This window comes from Oenanthe melanoleuca, chromosome 3 (assembly GCF_029582105.1).
Source record: "Oenanthe melanoleuca isolate GR-GAL-2019-014 chromosome 3, OMel1.0, whole genome shotgun sequence".
Lineage (NCBI taxonomy): Eukaryota > Metazoa > Chordata > Aves > Passeriformes > Muscicapidae > Oenanthe > Oenanthe melanoleuca.
The window spans coordinates 39,772,156-39,797,358 of NC_079336.1; the positions used below are offsets into that span (position 1 = coordinate 39,772,156).

General features: G+C 33.5%; 1 protein-coding gene across 2 annotated transcripts in view; it reads left to right on the forward strand.

The window, feature by feature from the left end:
• The window catches only part of GRIK2 (glutamate ionotropic receptor kainate type subunit 2), a 356,624-nt gene that overhangs the window by 204,871 nt on the left and 126,550 nt on the right, over positions 1–25,203 (forward strand). For both annotated transcript variants that reach the window (XM_056488408.1, XM_056488407.1), the window contains 2 exons: positions 379–585; positions 17,571–17,794. In XM_056488408.1, the coding sequence (XP_056344383.1) occupies positions 379–585; positions 17,571–17,794 (431 nt within the window). The remainder of the gene's footprint in view (positions 1–378; positions 586–17,570; positions 17,795–25,203) is intronic.

A 25,203-nucleotide genomic window follows, 5' to 3' on the forward strand; every position in this document is an offset into this window, starting at 1 on the left:
TATGTATATGTGTTCCTTGAAGACATGTCTATAGTGTTTAGAAAAAAATGACCAAGAGAATCTTTGAAAATATATGAAGACTTTAGACACACATAGCCAAAGCTAAAAGGATTTATGTTTTCATTATTATTCCTTTGTACAGGGAGTAATGTCAAGGGTGTATATATATACACATATAAATATACATATACACATATAAATATACATATACACATATACACATACACATATACATATACATATACATATACATATACATATACATATACATATACATATATGTATATATGTGCACCTGAGTGTCTACTACTTAAGGCTAAAATGAGAAGAGAGATGAGGGGGCATCCATTATCTATTTTGTCTTCTTAATTCTTACAGGAAGAGCCATATGTTATGTTCAAGAAGTCTGACAAACCCTTGTATGGAAATGATCGTTTTGAAGGTTATTGCATTGACCTCCTCAGGGAGCTGTCTACTATCCTTGGATTTTCCTATGAGATTAGGCTGGTGGAAGATGGAAAATATGGAGCCCAAGAAGATGCCAGCGGACAGTGGAATGGAATGGTTCGTGAACTGATTGATCATGTAAGTTAACTTTTAAAAGCTTTCAATATGCATTTAGATCTCAAAACTTTCTATAAAAATTGTAAGACTTCTATGATAAATTCATTTGAATGCTACTGTTTTTAAAATGCAGATGTTTTACCAATTAATGCAAGTAGATTGGTATTCATTATTTCTTTAGTCTAGAATTTGTGAAATAAGGCATTTCACTTTTGCCCATAGGCAGTGTTTCTTTTGGTTTAGCTCCTCCATAGCATATGTCTAAGTCAAAATATGAAATAGATAGTATTCAGAATTTATTTCTGAGAACAAATGTATGTGGTTTTATAACAAAATTTTGTTTTATAACAGCAATACAAGTCAGGCATCCTTTTCTGTTAGTGGATCTGAGATTTTGTCTTAGAGAAATTTCTGTGTGTGTAGTGTAAACACGCATCATTTATTGTTCATCTTTCTTGTAATTTTAACAATGAAGTGCAAGTAGTAAGACAAAAATGTCAACATATATTGATGAAACACCACAATGTCACGGCAGATACCATTACAATCAACTGTAAGTGATTAAGGGAGGCATTACTTCTAGTTCTTCAAAATGTGCTTTCTCAGTTGCTCATGCCAGATGAATTCAGTCACTTAGAACTATTTTCATAAATTTAAGAATTATGTCATTGTTCCTTTCTGCATTTATTTGGGTGAATTTCTTGACACCATTTTTTCTATATACATGAGGTCAAAGATTGAGATGAAACATATTCTGCACATCACTGTCATTTAAAATAGAAGACTGTAGTTAATTCAAGTGGAACCTCTTAATGATGGCAAAAACTTCATGAATAGCTTGAAAAAATATTTACTTATCTTGTTTCAATTTGCCTTAAGATTTCAGCAGATGGGCAGAACATGTGCTAATCAAAATATTCATATTTACTAGTAGGGTTGTTCTTCATGCTTTTCTAGTAAATGATAATCTGGTATTGATGTTGCAACAGATGTTGATTATGCCTGGCTTCACACTTTTAAGAATGTGTGGGAGTATTATAGTTATGTTATCCTTAAATGTGTGTATTTATTATACCTAGTACACACAAATGGAAAGCAAAGTTATTTGGAGCTGGACTCCCTGTCCATCTATATAAATGTGCACTTTTACACATGAATAAGTGCATAGGTCTGTTCAGCTATTAGATTTGATGCTTGTTAGGTTACATCCTCATCTGGAGCTAATTTTCCAAGATTAAAGTAGATGTTGTGGAAGTATTTAATCAGAAGCAAATAAAAATCACATTTTTATACATCTTTTATTATTCAGCCTTAAAGCATTCTTTAAAAAGCACAAGTATGGCCTCCTAAGTTTTACACTAGGATAATCTTGAAATAAAATGCATTTGAACAAGTTGCAGAAGTAAAGTGTGTGAGACAGTAGCTTTCTACATCTTTCTTCTTGATAACATAGAATGAAACAGTTATTCTTTTCTTCCCATAAATAATATACAACATAGATTAATATTTATTTTTATTTATTTTCATTCTATTCAAATTATTTTTTACTTAGGAGTCAGAAAAGTTTGGAGCCTGTTAGTACACATGGAAGATGTAGTCCAACTTCTTAATCCAGACTTAAATAGTCTCTCAGTTTTTCACTTGTTAAAATGTTTGCTTTACATTTTTCTCTGGTTTTATAATTTCTTACTTTGCAATCTATTTGGATACAAACAATTTATTTATACACCTGTGCCCTTTATTTATATGCATGTTATTGGTGTATTTTACTAGCAAGCAACACTTCAGATCTCAAAAGTGAGACACAAGAATTTAGTGAAGAACTCAAGACAGACACCAAATTGGGTGTTTCTATATGATTAGGGTTCACATGCTTCATTTGCTTTCCAGTCTTTTCTCTCAGTGAATATTTTAAAATTGTCATAAAAGTTTTCTTTCCTATAAAGTAATTAAAAAAACTCAATTTCTTTATCTTTGAAAGGGGAAATTATTCTATTTTTATCAACAAGAGTTTCTAATTAAAATAGACTACAGAAAAAGATGTTTCTTAAAGTTGCATAGCACTTAAATCTATTGAAAAATAGTTTTAGAAGTTATTTTTATCTGTTTGTTTTATCTGTCAGTTAAGTTCAGAGAGAAAGGTCACTGTGCTGTTGTATATATGTTTCCAAGGGTAATATGTAATATTCATAATCCAAGAATAAATGAAATTGATAATTTTGGTATATTATAAGTAGAAAGGAAAATGCACCATTTACAGAAAGATTAAAAGTAACAAATAAAATATAAGATTTCAATAAACCGTTTGAATCAGTACTAGTCACTTTGCACGATTGCTGGGGCTGAAAATTCTAAATGAAGTAGTGATAATACTATCTGAGTTGAGCTTGGCATATCAGGTCAGCCTCAGGATTTAAATTTTATAATATGACCTGAGACTGAAGTATTTTCATCAGGCTCTGCTTTCAGTCTCCTTTCCCATAGTTTGCTTGTGTTTCTTCTTTCTTTGACTGTTTTACTTAGAGTTCACATCTGTATTCTTATGTCAGTCTCCAAGCAGCAAGTAGCTCCTTTTTGAATTTGTGGTAAATACTGACAGTGAAAATCAGCACAATGACAACTTCCCTTTGAAAACTGTCAATGAATTTTTCTTGCGAGAAAGACACTGGTCTCCAGAGTTGCAAATGTAAGACAAATATTTCCTAGGGCCACAAATACAGATGACATTTCTCTATGAATAAATTTTGAATTTAATTTCTCCACTTAAGAGCTCTGATTTCTCTGCCACAATTTTTCATTGAGTATTTTACACTCTTCTCACATTAGTTCAAGATATGAGTGTTAGACATTGTGAGAGGAGGAGCTAAGTTCCAGGTATCTCCATTCTTTATGGATGAATTCTTCATTAAAAAAGTATTCTTTAAACTGATGTGCTGCCTTTGGTTCAAAACATTTATGAAAGGACAGATATGAATGTGTTTTGAACTTAATCAAAAGTTGTGGAGAATTTCAGGTTGTTCTTAAGTACTAAGTGTCACTGTATTATACTGCATGTCATGTATGGTTTAAGCATGCAAGTTATAGTCCAATATAGCTAGCACAGAGAGAATGAAAAGATATAATTTTATTTTTAGAAAATTAGACATCCTACTTTACAGATCAAAAATTACCTAAAATACTTCTTAAAATTGTGTTCCAAAACTGGAAAAAATTTCTGTTTTATACTTGAACAGAGCTATGAATGAAGAATCCACTGGGAAATATTTGTTATTATATATACATGATTAAAAATAACTTTTTGAGGGGTTCTTTGAGTGATTCTTGTACAGAACCAAATTATGCATTACAAATAGACTTCAAGGCTTGCAGGTCTTTTATGATTCATAAATAATTACAGAAAAGGTCCAATTTTTAGATCATGATTGCTCTTTGATCATATGAAAATCAGAACTTTGTCTCTAAGAATAGGATTTTCAGCTTGGAGGAATTTTACAGAGCTTAGCATTTAGAAAGAATTATTTAGTTTGAGTTAACTTTAGACATAATGGCTTTTACTTCAGTATATTTTTAATTTTTCAAAATCAATATCAATTTTTTTGAAATAAATACGTATAAAATAGATTTATAAAAATAATAGTAGTAGCTTTTAATAACAGAGTAGATGTTTGTATAATTGGTTTAAATATTTAGAGTGATTTTCCCTCTAATAACATGTTGGTTTCTTTCTCTTATTTTAAATTAAGGTCCTTATGGTCTTGAACACCTATAACCAAACCCTTTATATTATTATGCAGAAGTGACAAAAACCTTCTAATAACTTGTGTAGATGCTTGGTTCCTTCCTTTTTTGAGTCAGTGAAATTTTATTTTCTTCCACCTCTTTCTTTTTTCTTTCTTCCATTTCAATTGCCATTTCATCACATTGTTTGGACTCTGCCTTTTTCCTTCATACTTACAGGAAAACCTACCATATAGAGACTCATAAGGAAAGGCTACAGAGCATCTCTTCCCTCTTTATCCTTTTAATTTTCATGGAAAAGGTCAGACAGTTGAGATTTTTGATACAATGCAAAAAAAAATTTAGCCATGGCTCTTTTATTAGTGCAAATTTCAGAAGTTTTGGTGTTAATAGGCAATTAGAGAATCTCTGGGGGAAGGAAGGAAGGAAGGAAGGAAGGAAGGAAGGAAGGAAGGAAGGAAGGAAGGAAGGAAGGAAGGAAGGAAGGAAGGAAGGAAGGAAGGAAGGAAGGAAGGAAGGAAGGAAGGAAGGAAGGAGTTTCTCTTTTCATCATCCTTAAATGGGCTCAACAATGACATTTGTGGATTATCAGTGCTCTTTAAAGCACCATATCTGCTTCATGGCTTCCTCATTTTATTAGTGGAAGTAGAATATAGATAGATGGTAAGCTGAATGACTACTGATTTTCACTAACCCCATTTTAATGTTTTTCTATTATCTTGGCTTTTTTTTTTTTTTTACTTAGTATCCTAAAAATATAAGACATAATTCACTTTTTCTTGTTCTCTCTGTAAAATAAGATAAAATAAAAGAACATAAATGCTGCTGTTGTATTACAGTTTTATTTTCCTTATCTGTTTGTATTTTCAGCTTTTGAATTTTTTTTATAAATTATCTCTTTTCCCATTTTTCTGTTTAGCTATTTGAAAGTCATCTCTTTTGAGTGCATTTTTATCTTTGATATTTATTTACCTTGCAGATAAAGAATTACTATTCTATGCTGAAACTCTCTTCTCTGAATTTCCAGTAATCATTATTAATTGAATTTATTAAGCTATGTTGGAAGTCCATAACAACTGTCTCTTTAAATAAAGCTACTGATTTGCATTATTTAATATTTAAAAATACATTCCAACTTCTTCCAGTTATTCTGTGTTATGATAGGGCATCCATGACTCTTTAACTATTAAGTGCCTGTAACATACCTTTCATGTGTGTTTTTACTGTTTAAAATACTCACATTGGCTTCTGATTTCTATTATTTGCGTGTTTTCTTTCCTCATTAAAGTAGCATTTCATTTCTGTGTGAAACATGTCCTGGAGTCATAGGATAATTTCTTATGATAATTTGTAATATGCCAGAAAATATCACTTGTCCTTTTAGTTCTTTTCAGTCTAATTGCTAATTCATTAATCCACAACTTCAAGTGCTCTGACCTTTTATTTCCAAAGTAATTTGTCCCAAGCTGAATAAACATCAGTGTGTCCCTGGCAAGTAACTAGTCATATCTCTTCTGTTGCTTGAGATTTTGTTTTTCACTTAAAGCAAACTGTATATATTCATAGACTCACAAAACCTCTCTTCAAATATTTTTCATGTCTGAATTTATAAATATAATTCACTCAAATATGCCATGCTATGCACCTTCTGTTCCTGTTTTGTTTGTTTGTTTTAAAGTAAGAGATCAAAGACACGGTCTTCTATATGACAATACTATTTCGTTTCAAACCAACAGCTAAACATTCATTTCTATGCTCACAAGAAGACAGTTTCCATGCTACTTTGTCACTTTCTAATAAAGGTTATATACAATATCCTATGGAAAAATGTGCAAACAGATCCTAACTCAGCAAAAGTTATGCAGAAAGTGAACTTCAGGTAGAGATGCATAAAACCATAAAAAAATGCAAAAAAACGTAGAAAAGAAAAGGTCAGTAAACTAATATGCCAAAGAAATCCTAATCCAGAAGTTTAGACCAAGTTTGCAAACTAACTATTAATTCAGGAAGGAACATATACATATACATATACATATACATATACATATACATATACATATACATATACATATGTATATGCAAATTTCCTATTCAACTGTTACTGATTTCAAGTATGGGACAGACCAAGATTCAGTTTCCAATATAAGTTTGAAGCGAACAATTTGTTTTCCAAAGAACAAGGAACTTCCAAACAGTCTGCATTTAGCAAACCAAAGTCCAGCAAAATTTCTAATATTTCAGTAAGACACAGAGAATAATAAATTATACTTTTTTTTTCCTAAAGGGTTATAAATATTAATTCATGAATTTTTGAGTTAATCATGCCCTGTGTTTTTTAAAGAGACTGGATGAAAACTTTTAGCTACATTTTCAGCAATTTGGCAGCAAAGGTGGCAGGGGACTTTGACAGTAGGGTCTTTTAAGTGCTCTGAGATGTGTGGATTTTTTTTCTGGAGATGTGAACTCCAGGGGTAGTTTATTTGAAATTTCTTGACACTAAAAGTAAGTGCATATTGCTTTCTTGTTTGTTTAGCTGCAATATGCCTATGTATTGTTTTTCTACTGTTAGGGTGTTATAGACATCCCTGGCTAATGCACTTGGGTTTATAAAATTATTAGTTTTCAGTTTCAGAGAAATATTGTACAGTGAATTGTTGTAATTGACTTCCACTGTGCTGCCAGCAAAGTGAATCATAGCCAATCAAGACAGTGGCATTAGGTTTTTCAAATGAAATTCCTAACAATAATGCTTTAGCTCAAGAATCATCTATGCTTACAGTAATGACTAGGAACAGATTGGATCCAGGATTAGGGCTGCATTCATAAAAGTATTACATTTTTCATATCCTCATACCTTTATCTGATCTTTTACTTTTGTTGCTATAATGATAGTAAAGAATGGTAGAAAATAACATTGGGATCTTTGTTTCTATGTGTATGCCTGCTGAAGTGAAGTAGATGAGAAAAATAGAATAATAGCAGAGTTAATTTTCATTGGGACTTAACCCTTTTATTAGGGATTATTAATAGTGCTGCAATTTGTCTTTTACTCATCTCCAAATTATTTCAACATATTTCAAAGTGAAACCTTGAGTATGTCAATTTTCATAGAAACACCATTTTGGTAAAAGAGTTTTAGGATGTGCTTGTGGGACATGTGTCTCTGGGAATGATGACCAAAACTTGTCATCCATACTGTTTGAGGAACTGGAAACTATCAAGTCTGATCTGTTATTCTCAGGGCTTCAAAAATAATTCAGTTGTTTAAGAAAATTATACAAATATCAAATAGAGTTAAAAAAAGACAATAGGTGCAGCCTTACATAAGTCCAAAATGCATGAAATGAAACTGATTGTGTGTCTTAGGAAGAACTTGGAATCATGTTACTTTGTCACCATATGTTGAAATTAATCTGTGCAGTCAATTTTTATTTTGCTATTTCCTGACCTCTGAGGGCCCAAATATGAGAACCAGTAATGTGTGGTAACTTCCAAAGATAAGTAAAATTTCTTCCTGATAAAATAGTTTGGTATGAAACAAATACATATACACACTTACATATGTGTGTCAGTGATTGCATATAGGTGCTTGTAAATAATGTATGTATAATTTTTTGTGAACCTGCTGGGCAGGGTACTCATAAAATGCCAGAAGAAACTGTGAAAGAGGATACATACCTGTTAGAGTTTTTAAACTCAGGATATTGGATTAAAAAAGACATACTGAGATAATTTTTTATTTATAAAAACCATATAATGTAGCATATATGATTAAAAGTTTCCTTTGAAGGTCATAAGGACAAGCCTCAAAAAACAAAAAGTATTAAACTTGAAGGGTTTTTTCTCTGCTTTAGAAATGTATAAAATAATCTGTTACTGGAAGATTCATTTATAGAATGGAAAAAATGGAAAATAGATTGTTACTCAAAAAGATATTTGTATTTTGCCAGATTTTTTCTTGTTGTTGTTATGTGGATCAGTATTGTAAGGAATGCTACATTAAAATAAGAGTCTTGGCAAAAATGTATCAGAAGGCACTCTTGAATTTCATGACTAAGATTTTCTTTATTAGTATTTAAACTTAGTTTTTCTGGATAGAAAAATAATTGAGCTATTTCAAATATCACCTGCAGCATTCAGCCCTGCCACTCCCATGTCTTATGATCTTCAAGTTAAGCTGAGAGTGATCCTTCTGGCCCTCAAAAGGTCCACTGAAATACTGTAAGATTTCATGATTCCAAAATGTAAAAGCAAAAACTAGAGTGTGATCTACACTTATTGCTACAGTGTAATAACAAAGAAAAGATGGTTCAGTTAGGAAAAGCCATTACAGAAATACATCATTGCTCTTTTCTGGAGTAATCCTGTTGCTATTAGAGTTTTTCTAAAGGAGCAGTAGAAGTTTTGATATTTGAGCTGTTTCTAGTTGTCTTCATAACTGTAAAAGGGAATTTATCTTTTCTGTTACTTGTAGCTTAACACGGGAACAATCTAATATTGTTGGGAAACCAGGAGACTGTATGCCAAACCTAGTTTTACTAGTTGCAAGTTTTGTTTGCAGCCAGAATAGAAATAAAACTGAAATTTTGTTAGAGAGATGAGTTTAAAGAATTGAAAAGAGAAATTACTTACACTACAGAATTAAAGAATTGTTGAGATGGAAAACTCTACCTAGATATTGCCTCATCCAAATGCCTGATCAAAGCATGGTCAGCTATAGCAGGTTGCCAAAGGCCATTTTCTGTCAAATTCTGACTGTTCCTAGGGATGGAGACTTCTTTGGGCAACTTACTCGAGTGTTTCAACATTCCTAAAATAAAAAGGTGAGGTTTGTATCTTTAAATTAATTTTCCTGCATATGTGTGTTAGCTCTTTCACTAGGTACCACTGAGAAGATTCTGGGGCAATTCTCTTTGCTTCCCCTTTCCCTTCAGTTATTTGTATTCATTCAGCAGATCTCACTGCGATTTCTCCAGGCTAACTGGTCATAGTTCTCTCAAGTCTGTCCTCATACAGCAGGTACTACAATATTTTAGTAATCTCCATAGCTCCTTGCTGTATTCATTCCAGTATGTCCCTGTTTGTCTTGTACCAGCTTGGGCCTGGACCCTTCAATCCATCTGTCCACTTGTCTTATCAAGAGCTGAGCAGACATCAAGGATTACTAATGTAAAAAGTCAGTAAAGATCAAGTAATTGTGGAAGACAAAGGCTGGAAGGAAACCTTAATGACCATCAAGTTCCAAACCCTCTGCCAATGGCAGGGAACCTTCCACTAGACGAGGTTTCTCAGACCCCATCCAACCCGGCCTAGGACACCTCCATGGATGGAGAGTACACAGCTTCTCTGAGCAACTTGTTCCAGTGCCTCACCAACCTCATAGTAAAGACTTTCTTCCTAATATCTAATCTTCACCTGCCCTCCTACATCTTAAGGTCATTCCTCCTTGTCCTGTCACCACATGCCATTGTAAGAGTTCTTCTCCAGCCTTCTTGTGGGCCTCCTTGAGGTACTGGAAGGTTCTGTATGGCCTCCCCAAAGCCCTCCCCAGTCTGAACAGCCCTGCTCTCTCAGCCTCTCTCCATAGGAGAGCTGCTTCAGCTCTCTGATCAATTTACTGCCTTTCCACCTGACTGGTTCCAACAGGTCTTTTTTGACCAGTCTGAGGGCCCCAGAGCTGGATGCAGTTCTCCAGCTGGGGTACTCACAAGAGCAGAGTAGAGGGGCAGAACCACCTCACTCTCCTCTGGCCACACTCCTACAGATGCCGCTCAGGATGCAGCTGGCCTTGTGGGTTACGTTCAAACACACATTGCATTGAGCTTTTGGTCCACAAACACCTCCAAAGCCCTTCTCATCAGGGCCGGCTGTGACCCACTCTGCCCAGCCTGTACTTGTGCTTGGCATTGCCCTGACAAGAGGCAGGACCTCGAGATTGACCTTGTTGAACTTCATGAGGTTCTAGTGACAGATAATGTCACTGAGCTCTCCATCCGCTTTCTAACTGGGCAGTAGTTGGACTGGAATTTGTCTGCATCTGTGTGTCTTGCAGATTAATTTTTTTTCTTGTTACATTGTGTGTTCTTATTCATTAAGTATTTGTACTCCTCTGTTCACCCTTGCTTCTAGAATGAAGCAAAACTTCACTTAAATAAAGAATAAATTATAACAGTAATGACATCTTAAAGTGTTTATATAAATATCAGAAACATTGTATCTCAGTCACTACAGATTTCATCCTTAGCACTCACGTTTTATGTTAATTAAAGCTTATTGTCAATAAGTTTGTCCTGGTATCTTTAGTACTTAAATAATGCCTAGAGCTTGGATAAGCTTTAGTCAATTTACATAAATGTAACAAGTTTTTCAAATGATCTAGCTTATATATACTCTCTGCAGAACAGAACAATTAGGATCTAGTGCATAAAAATACTGTTAACATTTTTTTTCTTTAGATTTGTAACAATATTTTTGAAATATAATCTTTACTACATTGGGCATTTTTTAAATAATTATGGGGAATGTAAAATATTGTATGATATAAGGTTTTGAGAATATACACCGCTTCTCTTTTTTATTTGATATTTTCTAAAAGGACCTTTTTTATTATTGTTTGTAATAATGATCAATTTTAGTTAAGTCTAATACCCTGGGATCTAATGATTAATTGAGAATTCCAGAGTGTGCAGTGTAATGCCTGCATGAAAATGCAGGTGAGGGGATATGTGCATAGGAGGTGGATTTTGTCCATATTAATAAGTTTTACTCAATTAATTAAGATGATGGAATTATAGATTTCAAAAAAATGTTAAATGAGTATTGTTAGTCAATAAGAGGTGGCATATTCTGCAGTGGTCTACTTCCATCCAAATGATATGCAAAAATGTTATTAATCATTTTGAATCCGTTGTGAAAAATTGCAAATGACAAAGTAATACAGAAAAATGTGATTAAGTCAAATTTGACACAAGTCAAACTTTATTGTGTGATGAAATGAATTCACTGAAACAATTTGATAGAACCCCATCAATCTGAGAGCAGAATGTATGTCAAAACTAAAAGACTTAGGATTTTTTTTTTTCCTGAGTGCAGTAACTGAAATTCTAGGTGACAGCTGGTTAGCAACTGGAAAAAAAAACTTGACACTTCCAGGAAGTTGCAGTAAATCTGGAAAGTAGAACAATAAAAATGTTAGCTGCAAAAAAGGAATCAATGTTACCTGTGCACTGTATTTCAAGATGTGCTTCAGCATGGTGTCTAATAATTTTAATGTTTGTTATACATCTCTAGTACAAAAATATAATGTTAGAAAGAGTGTGTAAAACAGCAAAGAAGAACTGAAACAGTTTAATATTACTATTCTCATTTTAATTTTTTTCTTAATGAAAAACTTTTCCTGAATTCTGAGCCACAGTATCACACAGTCTTGTAAATGCCTTTGACAATTTCCTCTTTCTGGGGCATATATGAATCCCCCTCTTCTAACAACTAGAAGAAACCTTTGGACAAAATTCCTGAAATGAAGTCATAAGAGGATTTTTACTGTTGAAATGAATAATCACCCACCTACCTGCTACATGTTTCATGGTCTACTGCCTCTAGTCCTTTTAAATACAATTTGCTTACCTGTTGATTAGACTAAAGTTGGTGCAAAATACTTTGGTAAAAGTGTATTATAAATCAACAGATAGAAACTATATCTATTTTTAAATAGTACCCACTGGTTTAATACTGTCATTTTTCCTTGATTATACATTAACATAATAACAAAGGAGCAAATAGAAAACAATACCAAAAGTCAGTTCTAGACAATGCTGTGTTGATCAAAATATATTCCAATTTATGAGCCACTGAAGGAAAGATACTGTGCATTCTATACATTCCATTTTTGTCTAGTTGAATTAATGTAAAAAGTTGTTTCTTTGGTAGTGGACAAAATACAAATTTCTCCTACAAAACCTTTTGCCTTTAAAATAGAACTTTTGCATTTAAAAAGAATTCACATCTAGGTAAATGATCTTATTGATTTCTAGATCAGGATCCTCTCTAAAAGGAGAATACCTGAAAAAACATTAATTACACTTACTGTTCAAGACTTTCCAAAGAAAAGAATTAGCCATGCTGACACAAGAGGGTCTAAAGAAATGCAATCACTGTGTAGTATTACAGTCAATGAAATGAATCTGAGTAAACCACCAGTGGCCTTTTGTTGCTGAACAAATATTGAGAAGTATTTCAACAGTTACAAACATCTATGTTAGGTGAGCCAGTATCTATTGAAACTGTCATAGTATGTCACTTTCTTATGTTAAAGTTATGTTAAAGTAGCAACTGCTACTGTTCCATCTCTATGGGATATTGTTAGAAATTAAGTTTAAATTATAGCGGGGATCCCACAAATAAGAAGTTATGACATCTAAATTCAGCGATCAGATTTTTTTTTATTTTTTTTTTCCCCACTTTACGGTATATTATTCATGTTTGGCAAAGGCAATAATTTCTAGTAGCAGCTTTTCAGGACCTGTGAGAAGGTTATCAAGAAGTTTCATCCGGGCTTTTCACAGTGGAGCCTGAAAGGAAGAAAAAAGTCAACAAGCATAAACTGAAAACCTCCAAGGGTGGACATTACACAGTCTCTCAAAACAGCCTGCGCCACTACTTGTCTGTAGAAACTTTTTCATTATGTGAATAGACAAGCAGTGGATCAGCTTATCCAGAAATATGTAGTCACCTTCCTTGGAGGTTTTCAACACTGGCTGGGTAAAATGCAAAGCAAACTGGTCTCATCCAGGCAGATGCTTTGAACAGAAAATTGCACTAGAGACTTACTGATCTCTCTCCACTTGAATTGTACTATGATCCTGTGAAAGGCAGTAGAGAAGCAATTTCTGTCAAAGTAATGTAAGTGGCTAGTTAAAATAAAAATAGCAATAAAGCCCTAATAAATTCCTAGTGATTTCAAAGGAAATGAAGATCTTGCGACAAGACCAAAAATTTCTTGTGGGGTATAAAATTTTCTATAATATAGCAGCATGAACAAGGCAGTTTAGGATAGACTGTAAGCTTAAAAGCAAATTACAGATCTTATCTTTTCAAAGCAGTGGCAGGGAAATGCACTTCTGTGAACAGGAATAATGCATAAGGTCTCTGTGCATTAAGAGTGTGTTAGACAGGATTAAAGAATTGAAGCTGTGCTTTAGCCTTCCTTTTTTGTCTTGGGGATGCATTTTCTCCAAAGGGAATGTTACTGAAATTCAGATCAGGTTGACAGTCTCAAAAAATTGGGGTGACTGAAGGAGTTTACATATTGATTTAGGGTCTTAATCTGATAAAACATAGTGGATTAAACAAAAGCTTTATAAAGTTTTTCTTTTAAAAAAGGCAAGTTCCTTTATTTTCAAGAATAGTTACAGGCAATAAGTGCATTGCTACTTGTAGAGAAGTAAAATTAATTAAATGTCTTTTCAGTGTATGTGTAGTTCTGTGCATTTTATGCAATTACAATATGACTGGATAAACAATAGAGAATCAATAGTTTATGATTCCCTTTGCATTTTCAGTATAAACATTAATGGTTGCTAAATCAATGTTAGGAACAAAATTCTTACCAGAAGACTCCATTTGCATTGGGTAAAAAACTCAATTATTATGGTGGAATATTGTGTAATGTTAGCCTAATTAAAAACAGCTATTAGCCATTTCATTGTTTCTGTGTCTAGAATGTATTTAAATTCTTCATTCTTTTGAACAAAATAGGTGAGACAAAAGCTTTTCAGAAATTATCAGCAAAAGAAAATTATATTAATCTTTGGTTTTCCTTTGCCTGGTATTATTAGCAGAAGCTATGAAATCATCTCAAAATACTATTTCCCCCAAAATTATTGTGATTGTTTCTCTGGGTTTTATAGAGTTAATTTTCACAGAAAAAGCACAAATTTCTGCAAATGCCAACTTTCTGTGCATACTATGGCCATATGCTACTCAACATTAATGTGCAGATTTCTTGCTGAAAAGTTATTTGTAGCTGCAAGCGAATTCAGTATAATTTTAAAATCTCTCTTCTTAGAGGTTATGTACCAAATTTCAGCCCTGTACAAATGGAAAAATGTCCTTCCTTTTTTCTTTGAATACTGCTTTATGTAAAATAGAGGACAAGCTGCTTGGAAGAAGCAAAGGAGGATGATTAGCCTGCCTTAGGCACTTCTGAAGTAAACCAGAGAGACTTTGAGCTGTTGGTGAATGAGCATCCTACAACTACACATGGTAGCAAGACAGGGAAGCTTTATACCTGTGTGCATGCTTATCCTTTGTCCCCACCTTGGTCAGGTGGGTATCATGGTCAGGATTGTTCCTCCCTGTATCATGGGTGCTCTTCTGGTACTCTCAAGGGGTGCTTTACTGCCTTACTGTTATGATCAAGCAGGTGTTACTTGGTTCACTGCTCACTGGTTTGGTCCAGGTTGGTTGGGAGCTCCTGGGTTAAGATGGGCAGTGTTGGGCAGGAAGGGAGAGGATGCACAACCACACCTTTTTATCTGCAGTGCAGTCCTCTAGCACATAGTACAGTAGGCTGTGCAATTCCTCCGTTTTGCTCCAGAGCATTCCTTGTGTTGGAATGTCCTTGTCAGACTGCTTCTAATCACTATTGCAGCCTTTAGTTGGTGCAGAAGTTTTCTTTGTAGCAACTAGCCTACTTACCTCACCAATCCTTGGATGCCATCATAAAAAATCCTTTAATCTCAAGAAAGAATAAGTGTTATTATGGATTGTGTTTCCAGATAGAGATATTTAAAGAATAGAAGCATGCATACATTCATTATAAAAATCAGAATCATCAATCACTGCCAAGTGAGACAAATATTCTTTGTAATGGAACTTATCAAAAACCATTTTAGGAACATACTAATTTGTTAATGTTGTTAAATGTTGACTGATAAAATACTAATTTTACACCATTCCTCCCCTATTTGTCCCTCCAATTAAACTAAAGAGGATTCTCTTTCTTGTATATCTTCATTATAGCTGAGTGTACAAGAAACTAGTACTGCACCTCTGGAAACTTGACCCCTACTTTCTCATACTTACAAACAGTGCTCTTTTCAGAATGAAAGAATTGCCAGGAGAATTGAGTATTTTGGAGATAAAAGATATTAACAAAAGTTGTGTGTGGTAGTATTACATTTTTAAGTTAGTAATTTCCTCAGTTATTAAATACTCTGGATTTGTTTATTTGTTTTAGTGGTTTTTGTTTGTTTGTTTGTTTTTAATTAGGTGCCTAATTTTTCTTATGGTAATATTCTAGTTCAAGAATATTGAAACAGAGTTACTCAGCTCTGAAGAGAATCTTGAGATCTCAAGTTATGTACATAAATTTTGTATCTGTCCTCTCAGGTTGGCATGTTTGTTCTATTCTGTCATATGAGACATATTTTTTCTTGTTCAGTTTTTTTTTCTAATTTCATCTACAACTTGGCTCCACTAGAGATAGCTACAATCTATATTCATTTGTATATGGTTTTATTTCCATCTAACGACTACGGGTTGGATTTTCTATGGTATTTATTAAAATGAACTATTTGTTATTCATTAAGATTCTGTTAATATAATAAGACCAAAATTCCCATCTACCAATAGCCTTCCAGAAGATCTAATTTATCTTATCTGGAAGCTGCCTCTTCTGACATTTTCTAGTCGGTTGTCTTCAGACTCTTAGGTTAAGGTCTGGAACTTGCCTCACAAACTAATAGCTGGGATTGTTATGTTTTGCAAACTTTTACCTGTTGACCTATAACTTTTAATTCAAATTAGTTTTAGTTTCTTACTTTACCATTTTCTTTCTACATGAGCTGGAATATCATCAATAATATGCAATCCATAAAAAGTCATCCGCTGTGGAATTAAGCCTTGCTGTTTTGATTAATACCTAGAAGTTCTGAATACCAGTGGAAATTAAGTGCATGTTATTTTTTTGACCAATAGACCCTCACCACCTATGACAACAAATTTTTACATTATAGCTGACTACAGTAGAACTAATTGTATGAATGCTCATAACAAGAATAGACCATAGAATAGCTTTGTGTAAGGTGAGAAAATAAAAATTAAAGGGAACACTGAAATGCTACATTGTGTGGGATTTTGAGTGTTATGTAGTATACACAATACTAAATGAGCAAAAAAGTACATAAATGTATGAATTTATTTTATTTGGAATCATATCTCTCTATTTTACAACAGGGATTCTGAAAATTGTGTCATTTGTAGCTATGTTACTTAGATATATCACTTGAGTAATAGGATTCCATGATAGCTATGCCATTTCTGTCATTACATACCTACATTTACATATGGTTTATAAGGAGTTCTTAGTTTACAGCTTTCCAGGTCTTGTACTGTAAACTTTCTTGCTCTGAAGTTTCCTCTTATGTGCTCATGCACACACAAATAGACATACATACATGGACAGGAGTGTTTCAAAAGCTGTTGACAGACATTAAGATGTAGATACTGTAGATTTTTTGTCACTCAGATTTCCATTAAGTTTTGATTCAAAGAACAACATAGACCATTTACTAATCTCCTATGAATTATTTCTATAATGACTAAAACTAAATGTTAATTGACAAAATGCATTCAACTGATGATTGAATTTTAAATATTCCAATTGATTAACTATCTGCAAGTTTTGTAGTGGTTCCCACGAATGAGTAAGAACTGTTGTGCTTTGTTGGAACATCCTCACCAACCTTGCAGGTGTAGCACTTTCAATTTTAAACTGCTCTTCATTTTGTACCATTTTTACCCTAAAATATGAAGAACTGCCTTGCACTTTTTATGCTAAAATATGAAGAACTGTCCTGCACTTGTACTAGCATATTCACATCTGCTTCCCAAATATATTTGCTTCTAAAGAACACAGTGAAGGAGTGGCAATGAGAAGACATATTTTGAAATGCGCAATTAATAAAGTTTTAAAATATGTGATAATGGATAGTCACGTTTTCTACAAGATGCAATATTTTTCTTCAGTTGTATTCCTGTTCTAGAGTTTTTAATTTTTTCTAAATGCTATGCCAGTTTAACAAAGAGGAAGTAGAGTAAATCTGTTACCTTACTTACAGGAAGAAGAGAGTGTTAAATTTCAGGCAACCTAGTACAAGAACAAACATCCTCCATACAAAGTTTGTGTTTTGCATAATCTGTTTGTCTGCTTCAGCCTGTTTCTTCTGACTTATGGCCTTTTTCTCTTTTTGTATTTTTGTTAACAGAAAGCTGACCTTGCAGTTGCACCCTTGGCAATTACCTATGTTCGTGAGAAGGTCATCGACTTTTCCAAGCCCTTTATGACTCTTGGAATAAGTATTTTGTACCGCAAGCCCAATGGTACAAACCCGGGCGTCTTCTCCTTCCTGAATCCTCTCTCCCCTGATATCTGGATGTATATTCTGCTGGCTTACTTGGGTGTCAGTTGTGTGCTCTTTGTCATAGCCAGGTAACATGTCAACTTTTGTGATTTTTTTGGCAATTGTTACCATTTTTTTCTTACTAATAATTGTCAAAAGTCACAAAACTTTTCTTACTTTCATACTCTTATATTTAAGCTTCATGATTTACAGAAGAATAATGATGAGGGTTCTCACTATTAATATTCTCCACTGCCATGCTAAGTCTCCAGTTTGTTACTGGACTTTTCCCCTAAGTCTTGAGTATGCTAGCTAGATTTCTTCTTTTATTTAAAAATATAGACACAACAGAGTTTTTAGGACAGTTTTTCTCATTAAGTCCGCATTTAGAAACACGGGGTTTGCATGTTTTATTTTGTTACCCTGGTTTGTTTTTATGCTGTGGTGCTCAATCTCTATTTGAGTACTTAGCTGCCCACACTAATTCTAGATGTTCAAACTGGGCCTCTACCATTTGAAAAAGTTTGTGTAGATTGGTATCTTTGAAGTAGAGTAATAATATTTATTTTTAAATTTTGTGCTAGTTGAAATCCTTGAGATACCTCAAAGAATTTAAAGTCTCTGAGTGGAATGTTTTTGGAAGCTTAGTTGAGCTTTTGGAATGAAGGAACTCAATACATCAATTGTTGAATTATAAATTGATTTGATATATAAGGCTCACTTTTTAATATGTTCTTTTCAACCTAAATGAGCAGAAAAACATCTTTTGTCAAAAAATCCCAGTATTTTTACCTTCTCCTACTTCACTCATTAGGGCTGATTTCAGATGCTCACATAAATACAGACTTAAATGTAACTCTGTCTTATGACAGCAAAAGAAAAACTCAGAAGAGTGTATGTAATCTTTTTTCCCCTTGTACTCACTTGCAATATTTTTTTAATCAAATATATATAAGCTAAATTGGCTTTTATCTCTTTAATAAGATAGAGTCTTTTTGTTTGAGTTGATAATGAAATCTCACCTTAGTCCTGAGATTTCCGTGATTTCATGCTGTGGTTCACAGTAGAATCTTCATCTATTTCTTTTTCTATTGTGCTGTATTTAGTATCAGGATTCTCCATCTATCTTTGATACTCTCTGTTTCATTTTGCAGGAGTTGTATCATTCCTATATTGGGGAGAAGCAATATTTTTAGAAACCAGTCTAAAAGTAATTTGGCACCTGTGGATTAAGTACATGTGATATTGAAGTAATAATAGATAACACCGAAACACATTTTGTAATGAAATCCTTTACTTTTGTGCCTTTTTGAAAAGTTTGCTTTGAAGAGCCAAAGTTATGTTGAAAGTTTATTGAAAGACCCCTATATTTTAGTGCACTACATAACCAGAGAGTGCAGTTGTTTCTGAGGTGTTCCTGCCATACAGATACTTCTGAAAGCAGAGCTGAGAATAAATCACAACTGTTATCTTGTGAAACGCCTCACATAAAATATTTATGCATATGTCCAAAAGTTTTAACCCTACTGTTATCACCGAAGGACATATTCAGCATGATGCACAGTGCTTTTGACAGGTAACTCCCACTAATGTTAGTAGGACTTGTATGGCTGAGCTCCTAGTTATGCTTTGAAAATGTGCCTTGACAAGTTTTTTAGGAAAGATAGATTTTCTTGAAACCTTTTTTTTTTTTTTTTTTTGATTAAGCTGTTTGGCCAATTGAGCTCACTAGCAGAACAAGAAGGAATATTTATTTTTATATAGAAACACCAGATAATAGACCAATAATGCTGACTTTTTTTTCACTTGTCTGTTTTTATGAAGAGCACATAAATTCTTTATGCAATTGGAAGCATTATCTTCATTGTAAAGCAATATTGAATATGTTTTAAAGCGAGCAGAGAAGTTTTGCTTTTGTAAAATTTTATAAAGTACCTTTTTTACACACAAATTTATACCAGCCTTCATAACTAGAGATTTTCAGTATTTCTTAACAGGTAGAATCAAATATTGATAACACATTTAGAAATAAAAGATGTAGGGTTATGTAAGACAATCTACAGATTTTATTCCTAATGCAGAATGACTTAATAGTATGTGATAGCATTTTCTAACACTATTGCTCATAAAAGGAAACAGGTCAAATTAAAAGTTGAATTTCCTGCTGAATATTAAGCAGAAAGAAAAAAAGAACTATTAAAGATCTGTTTGCAAATACAATACAAAAAATGTATCTGTCATGTAAAGAGAGATACTTTAAAGTGTGGAAGTGAAGAGGTCTTTGTAGTATAGTATGTATTTTCAATACAGATTATGGGTTGGGCATTGCTCAGCTGATGGATTTTTCAGTCCTGGTGTTGTGAAACTACTGGACTGCATGCCTCTAGTTTAATAGGTTCTACCCAGAGTTTCTTATTAAGAAGGTTTCTAGTCCATAACAACCCTTCCATAATGGATGTTTAACTACAAGTGTTTCATAATAATTACTTTGTGTTTCATAACTGCCTTTGTTTGGAGCAGTGCTTAGCATGTCTTTTATGATATAATGTTTTGTAATTACAGCTCATCAGAGTGTTTAGTATAGAATATTTATTTTAAAATTGATACCTCCCATTTTTGTGTTAAGTTTTTTTGTGCTGTTATTGTTTCCACGTCTTCCAAACAATGTTGGCATGTAAGAGCTTGGTACATTGAAAATGGAAAATACCATTCTATCTTACTGCTTGGATCTCACTCATTAGTTAGTCGTGTGGTGATATTTAAGGAAAGATGAAGAAATCAGTAAAAAGTTCAGGAATCTGTAAGAATGAATTACTGAAAATACTTCCATAGAAAGGGGAATATAACATAAATCTATATCAGTCCTTTTCTTGATTTGCAAGAGCATTGGATTTTCCTTCCAATTTGAAAACCATTTATAAAGAGCTGTAAAGTTTGCACACTCAACAAGATAACAAGTTAGGAAAGATTTATGTGTTAGCTGGAGGGCTTTTCTATTTAATTTTCCTCTCGTGGTCCCCCCCATGCCCCAAAAGACGATTCTACTTTTGAACAGACAGATATTTCATTGTGGGTGGGATGAACCTCTATGTGTCATACAAAGTGTTTTCTTTAATTGTCATTCTTTGTGCTTTCTCTGTAGATACAAGAACCTCTTAATTTTGTTTGTTGCTGTTGTAGAATCTCAGTAGTTAGGGGGGTTAGTCTCTGGAAGTTCCTTGCTTTGCTGTACAGACTGATGACTGATATATGAACCCAGTCTGCTTAGCACGAAGCCTATTCATTTTCTGTGAACTGAGAAATTCATATAATATTTTTTCCTCTTGTGGCAACAGTAATAGATCTTTCTGGGGCTGGATAGCATTGCATAGACCTTTTTGTGTCTGCTAGCAGTGTCTTCTGTCATCTGAAATCCTGTTGCATTCCAGTACAATACTTTTATGCCTCTGCCTTTACTAGTTTCTTTGATTTAGAATAGCAGTCAAATTCACAGTTTAGATATGATTAGAAGGAAAATGAAGACCTTAGTAGAGCACACCAACTGTGTTTTGGACTTCTGTCAATTACACAATATTTTCGGATCAAAAATCTCAATTAGTGGAACTTCTTTTTATTTCTGCCTGTTGCTGCAAACCATTGCTCCATTTCTAAGCAGCATGCTGTCTTCTTACAGTGTTGTATATCAACTTCACAGACACATATTGTCCCTTCCTTTCCATCAGTCTGCATATAAGAAAAAATGCTTCTTATTTTTGGCTTGCAAAAATCTAATATGTAGGTAACTGGAGAATCCTTTCTTTCTATGTAGACAGTATGAAGAAAAAGAGTTTTATGCTTTGAAAAATGCTTTATGTGTTTTATTTACACAGGTCTTCCTACAAATTACTTTCAAAATTAATCTTCAGCTGGATTTTCTTATGATTATATTGTATTTTTGAGCCTCTTATGCATAATTTTAAGCATCCATGTCTTTTTGTATCTTTTCTGAAAACACAGATTGGAGACTAAATTTCTTAAATATTTTGTATCAAATAATTTTATGCCTAATTTACCAGATTTCAAGTTGCTCACTGATGGATTTCTCTGTTTAGTAAGGTCTTCTTTTGCTGTGGACGTATCTGTCTGTCATAAAGAAGTAAATGACCTACCTTCAAAACTGGAAGAGATACAGCTGCCTTAGTAAGGTGCTTCACTATTACAGATCAGATGTGAAGCAGATAATCTATCCTGGATAGAATTGTCCACTATTGAGCTCTTGTGCCTCTTACACTGAGCTGTCTGAAGTATCAGTGAATATTGTTCAAATATACATCAAACTGTGCTCACTGCTGTAATTGCTATTTTTGAATCATGAGTTGTCATTTTAAAGGACTTACTTCCCTTTACTTGTAAAATATTTTTTATGCTAGGACTTCCTGCCTTATTCTCCCTTTGGAATTATGCTTTTCTACATCTTCTAAGTCAAGCCCTCGTGCTGCTTCCAGCTGCCAAAGCATTTGTTATCACCAAATTTTTCATTTCCTCATGAGCACTGATTAGACCTCAATGAACGTTACCTCGTCAACAAACTATATTTTTTTCTTGCCATCTGGAATAAAACATAATTGAATAAGACAGGTTTTAAAAATTCTCCACACATTTATCTTAATCTTTTCTCTGTGAAGAATCTTAGGAATAGCCCTCTACTTCAAACTGTGACAGATGCCTGGGCATTAAGTCTCTCTAGAGTACATGTATAGCCTTTTACATCTCATCAATCTTAATTTTTATTTTATATTTTTGATCAGCTGATTTCTTTCCTTAACCTTGTCTGATTGATTTTGAAACTACTTCTTGAAAACTACCTTGATGGGAAGGAATGAATCAGAGAATGAGAGGAAGCTACTTTTCCAGTTACTATGGAGCTCTGATTCCTAAATTACTATGTTGATAATTAACCAGGTGGAAGTTAGCAGATTTGCCCTTTATTTTAAACAAGCATTCTTTTTATGGGAATTTTATCTCCTGAAGTCTCCCTGGAGAACTACAGCATACACTATTAGGAGTTTTCAGGAATAGATTCATTATCCTATAGGGAAATCCAGATATCAACAGCGCTATCTGATTCTTTTATAATCTTAGAGTTTTAAGAGAGTTTTAGCTCAATTGTAACGAAAAGTATTAATTTTTTCCTCTGTTTTAATGCAGTTGTCACTCTCCTATAAAATTTTGTGCAAGTAGACAAGGCTAAAAGCATGCCAAAAATTACACACTTACCAATATTTTTCCATAACAATTTTTTCAAAATCAGAAAATCTTTTCTTTGAAATCAAATTGCAACTTATGACCCTTAGCTGATTGCTTCCAAAAGAATCTGCATAATCTGCTTCTTTTCATATAATTTTTTTTATGGTTGAAAAGCAAATCCTTGCTATTGCTAGAGATTATCCTTAGTGTGAAAAAAGAAATTAACTGTGCCAGCCTCTGAAACAGAGCATTGAGACTTTTTGTCAAGTGTACCTGGCAGATTGCATGACAAGAATTTTTCTCTCTCTTTGGTGGCTTTTAAAGCTTTTTTTATTAATTGATACATTTGTGTAGCTATCCTTTGGGAGAATGTTCTAGAAAACTTACTTGCTGAACTAAATTAGTGACAGTCTTTGAGCAATTAAGGAATTTTCTGTGGCTAGCACACAGATCTGATGATCCTTCTCTTTTCTATATAAAAATTCAAAACCACCTGGAATTATAATTCTTTCTCATAGTCATCATCTAAGCTATCATTATTATGAGAAGTTATGATTTAGATCACAATCAGTGCCATAAAATTAAAATGTTTTGGATGAAGATATGTAACTTAAAGACAGACATGTATAGTAATGAGTTGAGCAACAATCTCTCACCTTGCATTTTGATACTTGGAGAGTGCTTTGATCTCTCTGAATCCTTCAGAAAAAATTTAATGCTAGTTTATGAAATTTATAGTTTATAAATAAGCAGCTCAGTATGGACTCCTCATTCTAACCCCTCAAGGTTTGCTTGAACCACTTTTGAATGATTCCAATCTCCTTCAGCTGTTCAAGAGACAAGACTTCCACGAGGTCTACCAGTCTACCTACAAGCACAATGTCTACATAATAACCTCTATTACAAGACTGCTAGAGATTACAGTAAGAGAAAACTCATCTTTTAAACTTCTTAACACATATATGCTCTGTACATTTTGAGGTTAAAAATCCCCAGCTCTCTAAATCCTTGCTATATTGGTGGTAGATCAATCTGAAATCCCAGATACTACTTGCAGTGCATCAAAACAATGAAGAAACTGCTGCCAGCAAAATAACTGAAATTACTGGGGCTGTCTGAAAAGATCATAACCTACTTTAAGAGTCCAATGGAAAATATAGTATTCCTCATTGGCTAAATCTCTATATGCATGTTGAAGAAGAAAAGTATATTCACTTGAAGAGGGTCAGTTCTGGATTCCTATGTCAAGAAATTGATTTTCTTTTTCCAACTCTCATAATATAGGTATTTTAGGAAAGCAGTAGGTACGGTGACTTCTGCCTCAAGGAAATCATCTTGTCACATGCATTTTTTGTCCAGCTGCTTCACCAGTATGCTTTATGTTAGTTCTTGCTCCTTTGTAGATTACCCTGATCAGACTTTCTTTGTTATTGAAGAGTATAGAAGTATCTTAATAATGATGTCTAGAATTGAAGATGGCCTAGAAACTCCATCCTTTCTGTTATTTTTTTCTCATTGTTTTGGAAGACATTGCAAGGCTCTACTGCATTACTAATTATCCAAGAACCTAGGTATTTTAAATGGCTGTGCTGAATATTCACCCTTAAGGAATTTTGTGTCTCTTACTACCAGAAACTCAATCTCTTCATTCTCACTTACTTAGGAACCCATTCTGACTTTACTTTTATGATTTCCTACGTATAGATGTTGCATATTTTAAAACATATATTTCCTCTCCATATCGATGGAACATTGCTATGCAGTTTTGCATAGAATCTGAGGGTATTTATGCCAAGTTGTTTCAACAGTCATGTTGCTCTACTTTTCATTCTGTGATCTCTTCTTTGTTCCAGTTATTCATTTACATATTTCACTGAGTATTTCACTGCCCAAACATGTCAGTATCCTAAATCTACTTTTAAATCTCAACAGTACCTCGAATCTTAAGAACTCAAGCCCTTTAGCTTCACTAAAGCTCTTGGAGTGGATTCAGTTGGATAAACCTTTACTACTAGTAAAATCTAATTTTTTCATTGGTGAATAGCTGATGAAATTATGAGTGTACTTGGTGGTCTTCTATTTTGTTTTTGACTTACTAGAATTGTTCTGTTTGATTCATTGTGTTTCACAGAGTTCATTGCTAGGCATCTGTCTGAATGCCATTCACTTTTAATCTGAATCATTATTTCTAACTGCCTATGACAGTTTAATAATTACATTCGCATTCCCTTAATCTTTAGAACAAGCTTGGAGATGCTGGAAGATATTATGC